The 17,089-nt window shown below is 37.5% G+C and overlaps 1 protein-coding gene across 3 annotated transcripts in view; it reads left to right on the forward strand.

Moving 5' to 3' along the window:
* Positions 1-17,089, forward strand: part of SI (sucrase-isomaltase) — a 51,146-nt gene that overhangs the window by 20,772 nt on the left and 13,285 nt on the right. Inside the window, exons 19-36 of one of the 3 annotated variants that reach the window (XM_086618636.1) lie at positions 736-792; positions 1,443-1,567; positions 1,949-2,037; positions 3,927-3,976; positions 5,305-5,475; positions 6,383-6,532; positions 8,161-8,370; positions 9,205-9,359; positions 10,623-10,791; positions 11,567-11,663; positions 11,772-11,884; positions 11,986-12,111; positions 12,925-13,053; positions 13,158-13,268; positions 13,552-13,614; positions 13,878-14,012; positions 14,509-14,593; positions 15,881-16,019. In XM_086618636.1, coding sequence (XP_086474762.1) covers positions 736-792; positions 1,443-1,567; positions 1,949-2,037; positions 3,927-3,976; positions 5,305-5,475; positions 6,383-6,532; positions 8,161-8,370; positions 9,205-9,359; positions 10,623-10,791; positions 11,567-11,663; positions 11,772-11,884; positions 11,986-12,111; positions 12,925-13,053; positions 13,158-13,268; positions 13,552-13,614; positions 13,878-14,012; positions 14,509-14,593; positions 15,881-16,019 — 2,174 coding nt within the window. The remainder of the gene's footprint in view (positions 1-735; positions 793-1,442; positions 1,568-1,948; positions 2,038-3,926; positions 3,977-5,304; positions 5,476-6,382; positions 6,533-8,160; positions 8,371-9,204; positions 9,360-10,622; positions 10,792-11,566; positions 11,664-11,771; positions 11,885-11,985; positions 12,112-12,924; positions 13,054-13,157; positions 13,269-13,551; positions 13,615-13,877; positions 14,013-14,508; positions 14,594-15,880; positions 16,020-17,089) is intronic. The other 2 variants (XM_086618637.1, XM_086618638.1) reach the window with 2 other exon arrangements.

Genomic DNA, 17,089 nt, shown 5'->3' on the forward strand with positions numbered 1-17,089 from the left:
CTAGCCTAGGTTTTGCTTATTTTTTCTTTTTTTTTTTTTTTTCTCTTCCTTCATTTATTGCTTCCAGTGAAAGCCCACAGCTTATTTCTATCACTGCTGAAATGGAAAATCTTGCACTTTGTGCTATTAAATCCCACTCCTATTTCCCTGCCCTCTAGGGAGTCCAAGTCATCTGCTCTGATATTCTGATTGACCTCAACTTTGTATCATCCCTGCATTGCCTTCACCTTCTCTTGCTGCATTTCAGCTTGTCTTGATGCAACAACAAAACACTTTGTGACTTACTGTCCGGCAGAATCTTGTAAATAGTGATGATTGTTAATGCCAGTAACACATATGACAAGGAGAAACAGAAAACATTTGTTAAATACATAAAATGAAAGTAAGAATCTGAAAGATGCCAGCCTAGAAAAATGTTAAAATAAAGAAGATATAGAAATAGTTGTGGATATGATCTGAGCCACTGGATTTGAAGCCTCATGACTTTGGTTTGCATACAATGAGCTGCTGCATTGTAGAGCAGTGATTCTTTTGTCTCCCAGTAGCTTTGCAGAAATTGTTCTTAGCTTACAGTCTGCCTTTCTGGACATCATCATAAAAAAAAAAAATTAAAGAAAACAGTGAAGAGGAGAAGTGTCAATGATTTTCTCAAAACTTTAGTTTTTATTAGAAACTTTGGTTTAGTAGAGTAAGTTGCCTTCAAATATGAAAGTCATTTCTTTGTTCACCTTTCAGGGTGTGGATGTAATTGAAATATATATTCCTGATGCAGTATGGTATGACTATGATACGGTAAGTAAATGCAGAGGACACTATGGGGAGATTTTTTAAATGACTGTATGCTAAAAGAAGATTGTCAGCCCTGCTTTGATGACATAGATCTGAAGTAAAGCCTACAGGGAGGAAATGGTGAGACAAAGGATTAAGGGTGGTGGGATAAGTGCACTAATCAACGCCTCTAGAAAAGACACAGAGGTGTGGAATATAGCACAGGAGACAGATTGAGTGGAAACAAAGAACAGGCTTGAAATAAAAGAAAACAGAATAATTCTAATTCTAGTACACCAGAGTCTGCAATTATTGTTTACTAATCTCATTTCTGCAAATAAGTTTCCCACTGCTGTGGTGATCTTTTGATGGGTGAAAAAAGACACTTCATATCAGGTTTCCATATTCATGTCAGAGTCCCAGCAGGACTTGTTCTCTGCATTGACTGAGCCAAAACTAAATATTGAGGGATGTTGATTTCTGAGTTGATTTAAGACATTAGATCATATTGAGATGCAAGTGTTTTATGCTTATGTGCCCATTGGCACATGAATATTCATAGAACTTAAGGCTTTTCTAAAGTAAGCATTAAGATGAAACTCAGAACTTAAGAAAAAGTTCACAGCAGTGAGTAATGCAACATACACGTTCTCTCTTATATCTCTGTTAATAAGGGGGCAAAAATCTCGTCAAGAAAACAATGGACCAGTGTGTACCTTCCAGAAGACAGAATGGGACTTCATTTGCGAGGAGGCTACATTTACCCTACTCAAGAGCCATCTAACACAACAGTTTCAAGGTATGATTTGAAACCAAATGCTTTCATGTGGCTTTTTTTCAAGACTGGGCTGAGGATTTTCAAATCAGTAGCAGCCCATTGCGTTTAGCATTTTCACCCTGAAATATGGGAGTAGCTGTGAGCCAGACCTCACTTCTGTGACTCCTGAAATCACAGGTTCAGTGATTAATTACGGGTTTATTTGCGTAGCATTGTGTAAACTTGCCAGGTGTTTTAATCTGTTTACCTGAAAATGAAAGGCAGCCAAGGACTAATATAAGGCAATTCTCAAAGTGTTGCAAGCCGGTTGAGGATCAAATTCTTAACATGAACAGGAAGGATGTATTAAGACTGTTGGGATCTTTGATACACATGGAAGACCGACTGCCTCTGTTTCCACAGCCGCAGGAATCCAATGGGACTTATAATTGCCCTGGATGACAACTATACAGCTTCTGGGAACTTGTTCTGGGATGATGGAGACTCTACAGGTGAGCAGTTACCAATAGTGAAATAAGTATGATTTACAAGAAACTCATACTTAAAAGTTTCAATCTTCCTGCTGATTTCATGGAGCAAGAACTTTGCAAACATTACTTTCATGGAGCAATAGCACATCACATTGTTGTAACAAACCTCTAATTTAAGGTTGAACCTGGTTTTGGAATACATGCTATCTAAGAAAAGCCAAGTTTATCTAGAGCAATGGAAGAACTTTGCAAAAATTAGACATTGTTTCCTTTTAATCTTGAGATGTAGGAAATATTGAAAAAATGAAGTATCTTGAACTGCAAGATTTTCTGTGAGATTTCTGAGGATTTAGTTAGGCATGCTGCTTCCATTAAACTAAAAGAGTTTGGAATACTTAAATCCTTCTGGCTGCTTTTGCAGCCTTTGTCCTTTATTAGATACTTCTTTAAAAAGTCAGGAAACAGTTCAAAGAGTTATTCTGAAACAATGTTTTGAAGAACTTTCACAAATCACTCACACTTGTTTTAAAATTATTTAAGTACTTGTATTTCACAAATTTGATTGTTTTATTTGCAACGAACCCTAACATTCAGAGCTAGGGGCTTTGATTTGTGATGTATGCCAGTTAATACTGTTGCACTTCAAGTAGACCCAGTCTTTTCTAATTCATGTCCTAATGTATCCATAGACTGCTGTCAGTGGCAAAAGTGTCAGAGCTTTCCTTAGCTACACTGGAATAAAATGTAGGTTAGAAAATAGAAAACACTGCAGCAGTAAGAATGTACAGATAAAAGTGTAGTTGGAGTAAAATTACCATTGAGGTAAAAAATAAGTAATGCTACAAAATCATGTGCATGTTTAATTTATCATTCTGAAAATTAGGCAGAGATCTTCCACGTGGTGATTCATGGAGGTGTTTTATATACAAGGTGTTGAGCTATGCGTGCATGGCCCAGGACTCTGACATTTCCATGAAAGCAGCAGCTCTTGGGGCTCCAAACTGCATCCCCCACTTTCCTGTTTGCACAGCTACCATGTCCTCTGCGTTATGGAACCAGATGATCTTTTGGGTCCCTTCTAATCCAAGCCATTCTGTGATTCTGCATTCGACCTGTACAACTCCCTTTTGTTATGTGAACTGTACCAATCAGACCTCCCAGAAAGACTTTCAAGCCTCTTCTTTTTCAAAATTTTGTGGAAGTTTGATGTTTTTAAGAAATAAAGCTGTGATTTGGCTGATTATTGCTGCCATAAATATTGAAGGCCTTGGGTGGTTGCTGATATGACAGCTAGATGTACTCCTTTGTCAAGGTCTGAAATAAGGAAGCTATTATTGTGCTCACTTCTGTTGAGAAATAAAACAATAAAGCATTTTATGATGTTATTTCCTGCCTCAAACTTTTCAGGAAATCTGTTTACAATTTGCTTGCAATGGCAGTATTTTACTTTTCATATATAGAAAAAAAAATGCCAGATTGACTCCAGTTTTGCATTCCCTTTTCTCTGTGGCCTGTTACTTCCTCTCTTATGGTTCCGTGGCATAGATTATCAATATTATTGTGCTTATTTAGGGTATTTTGAAGGATTAACTTTGAACCATACATCTACATTTAAGAGAAGCTAAGAAGGAATAACAGTAAAATAAAAAAAATAGTACATTTTAGAAAAGCTGATTTGAATGAATATTTGGAAAATTAGATCTCCTGGGAGACTAGTCTAAGGAAAACAGAAGAGAAATTTCAGTTGCTCTAAGAAACATTAGTAAATATTTGAGTTGCTCAGTGTGGCCTCTGAAGGCAGTAATGATGCTAATTAACAATTTGTTGGTCTCTGGCAGAGGCACAGTCCTGTTTCTGATGCTGTTCCTTTCTGCACTGCAAGTGTAACTTTACCTTTCTTTACCTTTTAGGCACAATTGAGAGTAACGCCTACATTTACTATGAGTTTTCAGTTTCCAGTGTAAGTATATTATTTTAAATGAGCTTATTTCCATTTTTGATTTTTAATCAATAGTATCTTTAAAGGGCATTCTATTCTCCCTCCTTATTCTCTGAAAAGACTTGCTGAGAAGCAAAATATTGGACAAAGTCAAAGCAGAGTTATGTTCAGATTACTGCAATTTAACTGGGATGAAAATTTGCTTTGTCTTTTCTTCTCCCAGTTAACGTAAGAATCTAAAGAAGTCCTGTTTTCTTCCACCTAAGAAACTCAGCTGCCATATTTATTGAGCAAGAGAAGTGTAAAGCATCAGTGGCAGTTAAAACAGAGTCAGAAAGGGGGTGAACATAGTGCTTGTGATATTCAAAGTATTGGAAATCTGAAAAAAAAAATATTTATGCACTGTTAAAAATTTAGCTGAAAGTTTCCAAAGAGGGAGAGGATGGCTTACGCCTTGTCTGAACCCACGGAGTCTACTTCATGACTGTTTTAATTTTGTAATTCTTTAAACTGAAACTGCCTTGGCAGGGTTAATTTATGGCAGAGTGAAGTCCAGATAGTGTTTCTAGTCAATATTGACTAGAGATACCATATGGCAAGGATTCCAAGTAATATGATTACTTATTTTTTCCATAATAATAATATCTGCTAAAGGTATTCTTTCCCTTGCCGTGGTGAAACAGCAGGGCAACATCTGTGAGTGAATGAATAGAAACATGAGAGTGGAAGCAAAGGAATAGAAGGTGGAAGGACACGTCTTAATTATTTTTTTTAATCACAGGTGATCATTTGTAGATTAGAAATCTCAGTTAATGTTGGACTTTGAAACTCTTTTAGCCAATTCATGAGATGAATGCAATGATGTTGAATTAAAAATTAACACAAACTTTCACGTGGAGAATAATAAGAAAGTTATAGATTTAAATGTGTGACAGCCATGATGCAGTTCCACTCTTTGGACACTTAATTGAGTAATAATTAATGAAATTGAATAGGAACGGATATTTTTATATCAGGAAAACTGAATATGAACTTTCACTTTTTAGATCCTGGTGAGCTCACAGTTGACTAGAGGTTAGCTGCCCTGTCACAGAGACGTGCCAGCCTTTTCTTATTTCAGAAAAAAAGCAAAAAAAGGAAGCTGAAACACAGCTAGGAAACATATTATATGTATGTTAAAAAAGCATTATTGTGAGAACAATAAGCAGGGCAATAATTAATATGTCAGGAAAAAGATACTGGCTTACTTTATGCTACAGTATGAAGATCTAATTAGAAAAAATTTTAAAATCAGGAGTGTTTTTCACAGTTTTTTTTTATAAGAATGTGATCACTATGTTATTTTTCAGAATGTTCTGCAAATTAATGCTGTAACCAGCAATTATACTGATCCAAATAACGTGAGATTTGAAGAAATCAAGATACTGGGATTAGAGGAGGAAATAACGTCCGTTACCGTATCTCAGGACAGCGTCGTGCAAACTACTTCATATAATATCACCTATTACCCTCTAGCAAAGGTAAAATAATAACAGAAAAATGAGAAGTAAACATCTGTAAAATTGCATCACCTTTATTTTACATATTCTAAGGACAGTACTCAGTACTAATACATCCTGTATTTTGTTACAGAACAAAAGTAAAATTGCATTCAACTCAGCTGGGTAGAAAGTACGTCTAAGTTTTGCTCTCAGACCCTCAGTGGAACAGAAAGTTTAGTTATGCAGTTATTCATGTAGCAAAATTTAATTTCTAAGAGGAGGAATAGCTTTGTGATTTTGTTTGATATTGGAAGAGGATACAAAATATTTATGGTTTTGATGACTATTTGTGCATTGATTTTTTTTTTTTTTAAACAAAATCAAGCGCACTGTTTAAACTTCCTTTATCACTTCATATAGAGTTTTTCCCAGGATGAATACAGGAAAACAGCAACACAGTGCATTTATATGCAAAGCAAGCAAACTGCTGCTAGTGGGAAGTGTTCTGGAAAGTGCTTTCTCAGACTAAGGATGGTGTTGACATTGTTTTGAATTTGCATTTTATACTGTCTTTAATTATTACAAACACCTGAATCACCTGTAGTGTTATCTCAGTTGCTGAATCAAAATAAGAATATTTTAACTTTCCCTTCCCTCTTGCATTCACATTTCAAAATGTGAAGAAGTTGTGCCCTTAACTTTATTGATATCCACTTCCAAGGAAGCTGTGGGGTTGACTCAATTTTTTTATAGTCTGAATTTTTCGTATTTTATCTGCAAGAATACCAGTTGTGTGTATTTGTAAAAGTGAGACCATATCAAATGTTTTTTTGTGAATTGTCATGTAGCAAAATGTATTGTTCCTATGGACTGGCATCTCTGCTGTTGAAAGGAAAGATGGATTTGATGTGGGACTTAATAACTATTTATTGTTTAATATTTATAGGTTAATCTTATAACAGGACTTGAGCTTGAACTGGGAAGTTCTTACACATTAGAATGGACTCAACAACCGAACTATGATTCAAGGTTTAATTGTTATCCCATTGCCAATGGAACACAGGAAGATTGTGAAGAACTTGGCTGTGTCTGGGATGTAAGCAAAAATTATTTCTCTAAACTAATGAGACAGAAACCTTTCCAGAATCATAGCTTTTTCTTTATAGTTGTTACAGCGGGAAAAGTAGTCTGGTAGATCTGTCAAATTTAAATAAAATGGAGGCAGAGACATCAACTGGCCTATACTGGCAGATTTTATTTATTCACTAAAGGTAGTTGGCAACTGTGTAAGTTCTTCTAAAGTACATCAGAAATTGAGGAAAAATGTGGTATTTTTTGAAAGATGGAGAGAAATAATGTTAGACTTATGAAAAAATAGAATACACTTGAGATCAGCATCTTTAGCTACCTCTTCTGCTTCACTGGCACCATAGCCTGCAAGGCTTATATCCCCTTTGTCTCACTTTCATGGTCATTGAAGCGCACATTTTAAGTTGAACTGATTCCTCTGGCTCTCAGTTTGAGAAGAAATCCTTGAACTCCTGTGAAATTTTGATTCTTATGTAGATTTAGTTGATTATATCCATGTTGAGGAGATATTTCCGAATCATAATCCCCAAAATGCAGTTCTTTACCACATAGTTTCTTTTGTGAATATGCCATGGCTGTAAATATATGGGAGCAGTGTGCCTTGGCAGGATTGAACTTTTGAACTTTGAAGGATCTCTCCAATTAAATTACTCCATGCACCTGTAAATTTGAACTTTACAACTTAGACATATATTCTAGGCATGAAGATCAAAATTCTCTGTTAGCTACTCTTGAACCAGCAACATCCAAAGTGGTTGATGGGCTCCCCTGATTTTGTTGCACTGTTAGGAATACTTTTTATAATTTTGGATATTTGGAAACGGCTTTTCCTGTGAACTCATACTCTGGTCCTGTTATGGACTGGGAATGTTTTGAACACTTGCTCAAATAGAAAGGCCTTTTGAGTTTGGTGACGACAGATGAATAAATATTCATTAGCAATTAAGATGCGTGGAGCAGTCGGAGTTTCATTTGAACAACTAGACAGGACTGATGGTAAGTATCCAGAGGTGGAAGGCTAATGCATTAACCTCCATCAGCTCATCTAACCTCAGAATACCTAGTTCGAGTGTTTATACTCAACTGTAGCTAGAAACGGACAGTAATTTTGATCTTCCTGTCAGGAGATCTTAGATAAATAGGATGTAATTCTCAGTGGATATTTTAAGGATAATTTGTGTGAATAAAGCCAATGGAAAGGTCTCATCTGATGTTTCATCTGATGCTGCCTGAATATCTAACAAGCTTTGGGTACGTCCCCTCGTGTGAGCCAGAGGCCAGAGAGTAATGGGATTAAAAGGGAGGCAGCTTTAGGAATTTCAACAGGCCAAGACTAAGATATGTTGTGGGATTGAGTTGAAGATCACAGATATAGGGAAATTAAATCCACCTCCACTGTGCGAGGATTCAGTTTCCTGACCGAAAGATTTGTATAGTCTTGACTGTGTTGTTTGATCATTATCTGATTTAGTAGGTCCTGTATTCTTTATTGTTCATTAGTTGAAAGAAATTTTTCCCCAGATTCTACATTTGGCAGATATCTGATAAAAATGGGAGCTTTGGATTCCTAATAACTACCAAAAAACACAGCAGGCCAGTGCAGCTCGCTAACCTGTAACTTATTTCTCTTTGCAGGAGGTAGAATCAGACCTGGAAATTCCATCCTGCTATTTTGACTCTGACAATCCTTACACTATAGAAGAAGTCGAATACACCTCGTCAGGTTTGGTAGCCAACCTCACCTTAAGTTCCAACGTCACGGCACTTAATGGGAATTACACACAACCAATTAGTACACTACGCTTGGAGGTGATCTATCATCTCAACAACATGCTGCAATTTAAGGTAATATCGTTCCTGAATTTCTATGAGTGTGTAATGTCCCATTGTTAAAAGTAGTCTCATTTATGGAAATTAAAAGGGCTTCTTATAGTCAATTTTGTATTATACAGACAGTATCACCCTTGCTTAAATATTTTTTCTCCTTCTAACCAGGTAGCTGTTATTGCTTTAGCTCACATCTTTTTTTTTTGTCCTGTAATTCTGCACTCAGACGATGAAATTGCATGAATCAGTATAGTGTCAATGTGTATGTATGATGTCAACCAGAAACTCTGGAACTAAAGACATTTTATTAGTATATAGGTAAATCTATCTATAAGCGCTATCATGACTGCACAGTTTATCTTTGCATTAATCATTCTACATCTATTCTAAAATTTTTAACACAATATTGTTTAGACTATAATTTATTACTGTGCATTTAATAACACTGAAATAAGTGTGATGCCTTAAAATGGTCAGGCATCAAAAACTAACCTATGTTAGCTTTCAGAATACAGAAAACTTTAAAAAGAATCTCTTAAAGTTGGCTAAAAAATGTATCAGAAAGGTATTTACCATGTATATATACACACCCCCATATTTTAAATATAGGTGTATAATTAAATTCACATGTAGAAATGATTAGGCAAGTCATTCCAAAATAAATCCTCATGGTTGGTTGTTTTTTTTTTTCCCCAACCAAATACTGTGAGAGAATTGGTTAAAGAATATGTATTGAAAGAATATAATAATCTCAGCAAGTGTTTTCGTTTTAACTAACTCAGATTTCTATCACTATAGGTAAGATTTCAAAAAAAACTCATTCATTGAAATGAATTGATTTTTCCTTCATAGATTTATGATTATGCAAACTCACGATATGAGGTCCCGGTGCCACTAAATCTCCCGAGCTCCCCAACAACCACGGAGAGTGATCGACTCTACGAAGTAACAGTTTACAAAATACCGTTTGGTATACAGATCCGGCGCAAAAGCACGGGAACAGTCATGTAAGCCATAGTGATTTTATTTTATTATTTCACTTGTTTTGTCAGCACTTTTCAAGCAAAGCCGTTTTCTTCTGTACTATGTTTTAAATACCTTAAGACTGGTGTTTGCATCCTCGCCATGAAATGGCTCTGTCTGCCCAATGCCAGATGCTGCTCCAGCAGAGATGGCTTCACTATTGTATTGTATGAGATCGTTGACCAGGGGGAGGGTAGAGAAGGTGCCCTGAGCAGTGTCTTATTTTTTCTTATAATTGTCTAAGTTTTTTCCCTTGTCACTTCACAATCTATCACTTGTTAAAAGTCTACAACATGTTGAAGTGTGGAACGTAGACAAGTCCAAAGGCCACTTCTCATGTAGCTCCCAAGTCTCTGGGAGGCACAAGAATTTTCTACACTTTCTAAAATTTTGCCCAGGTGACCACAGCAGTGATCATTAAGGATTGATTATTTGGTTTGGTTTTGGGGAATGGTTAGGGAAAAAAAACAAACAACAGAAGAAAGCAGTGTATCAGCTAATTTATAGATCAATTTTGGTAACATCATAACTAATAAGTTTGACAGGAGCTTCATTTCTTTCTCTGATTAAGCTTATCAGAACTAGAAAACAGAGAACAATGACGTTAGCAGTTGCACATGTTACATTTTTTATTCAAAAAAACCATAGTTATGTCATTTTTTAAAATTAATCGAAACTGAATTGCAAGCTGAGTTCCTGTTTGCCAATCAAAGCACTCATTCCAATTTCAGTTTAGCCTCCTGGAATGATGTCAGTCTTTGGCAGAGCACCATTAAGTTGCAGTTTGGTTTCCGACTGTAAAGATGCTGATTTGCAACAAATGAAACCTGTGAATACAGTTTCAGTGTAACACACACAAAAAGTCCAGTGAACTGTAAAAAGCACCTTATTTACTATATTCCATGGGGCACCAAGGATCAATCCCGGAGGAAAATACAGTCTTACTCTCCTGAAACACATTTTCTCCTTAAATTGCTAAAATATGTTGCAACTTGCTGTGCATTATTCCTGTGCATAGTATGTGTCTCTGAAAGACACAGAGGACTTTGTGTCTCTAAACCATGTATCAAATTCTTAGACATCCCCATTTCATGTGCTTTTTCTTGATAACCACAAGAGTTTTATTCAACCTTTACTGACGAGTGAGATGTTCAGACAAAAAAAGTAGCCTAAAAAAAGGTTCTACCAGCTAAACACGGCACTGAAAACACCATATTCTTGTTTTTATTTTCCTCTTTCCATTTTAGCTGGGATTCAAAGCTGCCCACCTTCACGTTCAGCGACATGTTCATTCAGATTTCTACCCTCTTGGCATCCCAGTATATCTATGGATTTGGAGAAACTGAGCACACCATGTTTCGGCGCAACATGAGCTGGCACACCTGGGGAATGTTCACAAGGGACCAGGCTCCTGCTGTAAGTAGAAGAAAATGTGACTTTTGGACCAATGAGCCTAAAATGCAGAGGTGTCTGGCAGGACTTTAAAGTCCAGTGGATGTCCGCTGGTACTGGACACACTTACGGACTTTGATCATGTTTATCACGGCTTATAATTTGGATGGTGTCTCAATGGCAATGGTCTTCTCTAAACCTATTCTTTGTGACCAGCAAGACCAATGCGTGGAGCTCAGGTCCTGAGTCAGATGTTGGAAGATAACAAATGGCTTAGAAATAACAGCACATTCCTCCTTTTTTTCATTCTTCTCAGCTAATTATTTTGAAAGCTAGACATGAGTCAGGACAACTTCCACTACTTTGGGATTAAGTTAGTATTTAGGGAGGTAAATCAGAAATTTTATTTCTGTGTGTACGCTTGTGTTATCTCCTATGAGACAGCTCAACATTTGCAATTTGCAGGGAGTGACCAATGAAATAGTGGTGGTTAATTATAGCTCTAATTTCCAGTTCAGGTTTTAATGTATTTTTGAGTAAATGAAAGATAGCAGAATGTCACCAGCCTCTCCTGATCATACAGACACCCGCTACCATTGAAAAGAAGGGAAAGTTTTGTCCTGGGGACTCACTCTCATTTGCAAATTTTAAAGACAGTAATACCTTTGTTTTTCCTCCTGCCTGGTCAGTCTGAACTGACTCTAATTGTGCCTTCTATTTTATTAAATTTATTAATAAATGTAACTAAGTGAATGCTTGCGATGTTTCCCCAGTAGAATGTATTTTATTTTGTTTGCAGTACAAGATGAATTCCTATGGTCATCAGCCATTTCACATGGCTCTTGAAGAAGACGGCAATGCCCATGGAGTTCTCTTTCTTAACACCAATGCAATGGGTAAGAAAACCACTTTATTTTCTCAATGTATTTTATTTTTATGGTCAGTGTTTTGCAATAGTGGTGAACCCAGGCATCTTTTTCTCATTTCACTTCCCCCGTTTCCAGATGTGACATTCCAGCCGACTCCTGCCCTGACTTATCGCACCATTGGAGGAATTCTCGACTTCTACATGGTTTTGGGCCCAACACCAGAACTTGTTGTTCAGGAGTACACTGAGGTAGGATTCTTACTCCATTACAAACTCATGCTGGTTTTTGTTTGGTTGATTGGTTTGGGTTTTTTCACCTAGCCACCACAAATATTCTTTCTTATTTTTAGCTGATTGGACGACCAGTCATGCCACCCTACTGGTCTTTGGGATTCCAGTTGTGCCGCTATGGATACAGGAATGACTCAGAAGTTGCTCAACTGTATGAGAGCATGAAGGCAGCTGAGATTCCCTATGTACGCTGGTAACAATTAATATTTGAGCTCATGCCCGAACTTTTGGCTTCAGGGTATTAACTAAGACCATTTAAACACAAAACCAAAAAACCAACTAAAAAACCCACCACCATGGTAGTGTAGAGCAGACTATGTTGTATGCCAGAGCTGAATGTCTCCGTGTGCTCTGGGCCATGTTAAATGTAGGCGTCAGGCTGCTTTATTTTCCTTATCATTCATACCAAAGAAGCACCCAGATGCCTTAGTCAGTATGGACTCTCACCGTGGTGGCTATGAAAAAGCAGTAATCAACAGAAAAACAAGCAGGAAAGAAAATGAAGCAGCATCATTTCAATGGTATATCACGGTGTCAAGTCAGCTGTGATTTGGCACAGGTTGTTGGGAAAGTCGGAATAGTGCATAGATCTGACAAAATTATACTGTACATTGAATGTGACTCTTAATTTTACATGTAATTAACATCACTATTTCAGTACAGACCACCTGTTTTCACCGTTTCCTTACAGATATGGTAACATATGTGCAGTTTCTGTGTGCATACACACATGTACAAATCCAGCACCTTTTTCTTTATCATGTATTAATTTCTACCCTCAAACTAGATGCATTAGTGAAAGGTCTATCTTGTATTGGACTTGCTGATAGGTTGTGTAATATTCATATAAGTAGTTTTAGCTCCAAGTCACAGCTGCTTCCAATTCTGCAGTTCAAAAGGTCAGTAGTTCACTTATTTTGGCAGATTTTCAATAAATATGTATTTGGCACAAAAGAAAAAAAAAATCGTTTTACATTAGTTGTTTTTCTGAACTGCAGGATGTCCAATATGTAGATATCGACTATATGGAAAGGCAACTGGACTTCACCATTGGCACACGCTTTTCTGGATTACCAGCTCTGGTTAACAGAATAAAAGAAGAAGGAATGAGATTTATCATTATCCTGGTCAGTTTGGAATATTGCTTTTAAATTTCAATATATCATTGCAGAATGCATTCAACAGCACTTCTAAACTCGTTCTTTGAGCATAAAAGTGCTTTTAATTGTAGGACCCAACCATCTCTGGAAATGAGACCGACGATTACCCTCCTTTCACAAGAGGCGTGGAGGACGATGTCTTCATAAAATGGCCCAATACCGATGACATTATATATTCCAAGGTACTGTTCTTAAAAAGTTGATGACAGTAGAGGCATGCTGTATCCAAGTGAGCAACATCTCAACCTAGATTTTGGTGCCTAGCCATAAGGGGAAATTCTGCTAATGCCACACTCATGCCTAGCTGTAAATCCCACATTGAATAAATACAACAAACTGGATTGTCTTCCGTTTGTGTTGTCGTTCACATAAGCGTCAGGGAAAAATGGTTGTATCTGTCTGTTGCTGATGCTCAGTTTATATTCAGTGTGGTTTGATTATCATAAATGTCCTTTGTCCTATTAGGTCTGGCCGTTTCTTCCCAACATAGAAATCAATGAGTCACTGCCTGAGCAAACCCAAATCGCGGTAAGTGTTGATACGGTTTGGTTATGGACTCAAATATAGACAGAGCAGCACATTAATGAAGGAAAATAGCAGCAAACTAGTTGATAAATCTCGTGGAAGGAATAAGATGCAGAAACTGTCTAGCCTTCCTAACAAAGCCAAAAAAATTAGTGAAAAAGTTTTGGGTTTTTTCCAACTCTTTAATTTTTTAAACAAGTTCCAACATTTTAACAGTGGGATGCTTTCAATCCTGTTTCTGTTTTGTTTTTCTACTATCTTTACAGCTCTATGGAGCACATGCTGCTTTCCCAGACTTCTTCCGCAACGCCACAGTGGCGTGGTGGAAGAGAGAAATCCTGGAATTCTACGACAATCCCAACAACTCCTCGAGAAGCGTCAAGTTTGATGGCCTGTGGATCGTAAGTGTAGAAACGCATTAGATTTCTGGATCTTTTTTCTCTGCCAGACACTAGCAGAGAGGGTCACATTTCACAGTGTATGTCCTGTTGTGGAAGCTCAGAGGGTATCTGGTATTAAATTGCCGTTAAGTAAAATAAAACAATAGGCTGGAGGGAAAGCAAGCAGAGCACCAGGCAGAACCTCAGCCCCCAATAAAAGGCACCACGTTGGCTCTACGTTGTACACTTGCAGTGCCTCAGTATATTGTGACTGTCTTCCTCCACTGTGACACTGTTTGCACGGGGGAAACAGAGCCCAGACTCACTGTTTTTCCCTCGAAACACTCTGTGGCTCCCTGTCCCTGCACCCTGCCACGTAGGAATGTGTGAAGACAACATGGAAAGGCAGATGCAGGGGCTCCTGAGGAAACTACAATGCTGCTTGTTTGTAATTTGGGATTTAGTGCGTTTTGTAGGTTTGAAGTAAATACAATCAGGTTTTCCTCTCTGTTTTTAGGATATGAATGAACCAGCGACTTTTCTGAATGGCGCCATTGGCGGTTGTAGGAATGATCTCCTAAATATGCCACCATATGTACCTTGTAAGTCTGATTGCTTCTTATCATAGAATCATAGAATGGTTAGGGCTGGAAGGGACCTTCGAAGGTCATCTAGTCCAACCCCCCTGCAAGGAACAGGGATATTTCCAACTAGATCAGGTTGCTCAGGGCCTCGTCCAACCTGGCCTTGAACGTCTCCAGGGATGGAGCATCCACCACCTCTCTGGGCAATCTGTTCCAGTGTTCTACAACTCTCATGGTAAAAAATTTTTTCCTAATATCCAATCTGAATCTACCTCCCTCTATTTTAAAACCATTACCCCTTGTCCTATCACAACAGGCCCTCCTGAACAGCCTCTCCCCATCTTTCTTGTAGGCCCCCTTGAGGTACTGGAAGACCGCTATAAGGTCACCCCGGAGCCTCCTCTTCAACAGTTTTAGGTCATTCTGGTTACTACGTAGTTTCTTACGTGGTATAAGTGACCCAAGTGTCCAAAGTGAGGTATATAAAACCACAACTCCTAACTGAAAGTGGCCCTTTATTTCTGAGATTATGGGCATACTTCAATCCCATCTATTTCCGTGGGAGTAGTAACTGCATGGCAATTTTAAAAAAAAAAAGCTATTTTCAGCTGGTTGCCTGCATATGGATTTTGATACCTATTCTGTATGTAAGTGCTTTGATTTAGGCATAGTAGAAAATGTAGTTCTCTGTTTTGCAGTTTTCTCAGAGGAATAATGCAATTAATTAAAAATCTGGAAAGTATCTGTGTGTCTTCTCTGATTACCAGTTATCTGTACAGTCAAATACTTGAAATACGTAGCTTTTGTAGCTTGGCTTTACTTAAGTACTGGTATAAAGTAGTACTAATAAGTAATTATTTATTAACTGTTTAGCATTTTCCTGTTGCTTACTGTTGTCTTTAGTTATTATGAATAATTTCTCAGGAATTCTCAGGAAGTTAATATTCAGACACAGATCATACCTCCTGCAACACCCATTTTTTTGTTTACATGGGTGATACGACATTGTTTACAAAGATTTGCAATATCATCTGGATTTAACTATACTCTGTTTATTCTTTGAGCCTCTTAAGTAAGAACATCCATAACTGGTCTATTCAAACACTTACAGACCCAGATGTATACATAGGAATATTAGAAATATTCTATTTTGGAAATGATATTTTTATCATCATAAATAAATAAATGACAGCATACATGTCTAAAAGACAATGAACACCTAGGAGATCATGAAAATTAAGAAAATTCAAATCATTATTGAATGTTCATTATTAAAAATAAATATTTTTCTTCCCTTTCCATTAGATTTGGGATACAGGTCACAGGGATTAATTGTCGAAACTCCATGCATGGAAGGTCAGCAATATCTTTCAGATGGTACCCCAGTTAGACACTATGATGTCCACAGTCTTTATGGATGGTCACAAACAAGACCTACCCTAGAGTAAGTGAAGTTTGCATACTTTCTTTTTGTTTCCAAAATCTGTTATGAACAAATATTCTATGTCTATATTCTTACGGCCAAAACTTTCATCTATTTAACATGCCTGAGAAATCTTTCTTTTCATTCTAATGTCTTCAATTCAGTTAGAAGTGGAGTTTGATGTTTAAAAGTTTGAGCAGCAGTGCTATAGGCAGTTAGTATTTCATCACGTTACTGCTCAGTGCAGTGATCGCGCCCGTAGTGCAAGCAGGGTGGTATGAATCTGAGCTGCTGGAAAGGATGTGCAGGAGAAGGTGAGGTGGGTCTGTGGAGGTCTGAGTTGAAGCTGTGCTTCCACAGTTTCGCTTCAATAAATACCTTCTGCAATTGGAGCTAGCTAGAAGGAAAGAAACCCCACCTGCTTAAGGATGTCAACACCTGCAGCTGCATCACTGACTGTCTCAGGATGAGCAGGCAAAGTCTTTACTTTAACAGCTTTAAAATCACTGACCCTGAGCAGCCACAATTCTCAAGGTGCATTTTAAGGACAGTTTGATGCTAAAGAAACTTATTGCTCACCTAGCTGGGGAGCTATTCTTGGTGTACCAGTTCTGAGGACTTCATCCATGTAAACGTTATGTTATGCAAGCTTAATTGCTGACCTGTTATGAAATACGATGGCCATAGTGCTGTACCTCATATAGTTTAATCTGGGTGTAATTACTCACCATGGAGTGTTTCTTTGTCCTGATGCATTCGAACACAACATGTTGACTTTTCAGCAGAGGTTTCTGTTCTGAGAAAGCCACCAAGGCCATCCCGGGGTGATGCTCTGCGTTGTAAACGAGAGCAGTCAATCAAAAGGCACCGCTCAGGTATTCATTCACAAGGCAGAATGGAGAACAGGTCTGAACATTTTGCTCAGCTGTTGGGAACAGTGATTACTGAATGAGAGTCTCACATAATTACTGTAATTAAAATACAAAATACTTTTTGTTTCTAGATTTTGCTAGCACAGCCTGGTTTATTCCTCACGTTGATATTGGTTTTGCCTTACACGCTGCATCTAATGAGGGAAAATGAATATAATT

This window comes from Tauraco erythrolophus, chromosome 11 (assembly GCF_009769465.1).
Source record: "Tauraco erythrolophus isolate bTauEry1 chromosome 11, bTauEry1.pri, whole genome shotgun sequence".
Lineage (NCBI taxonomy): Eukaryota > Metazoa > Chordata > Aves > Musophagiformes > Musophagidae > Tauraco > Tauraco erythrolophus.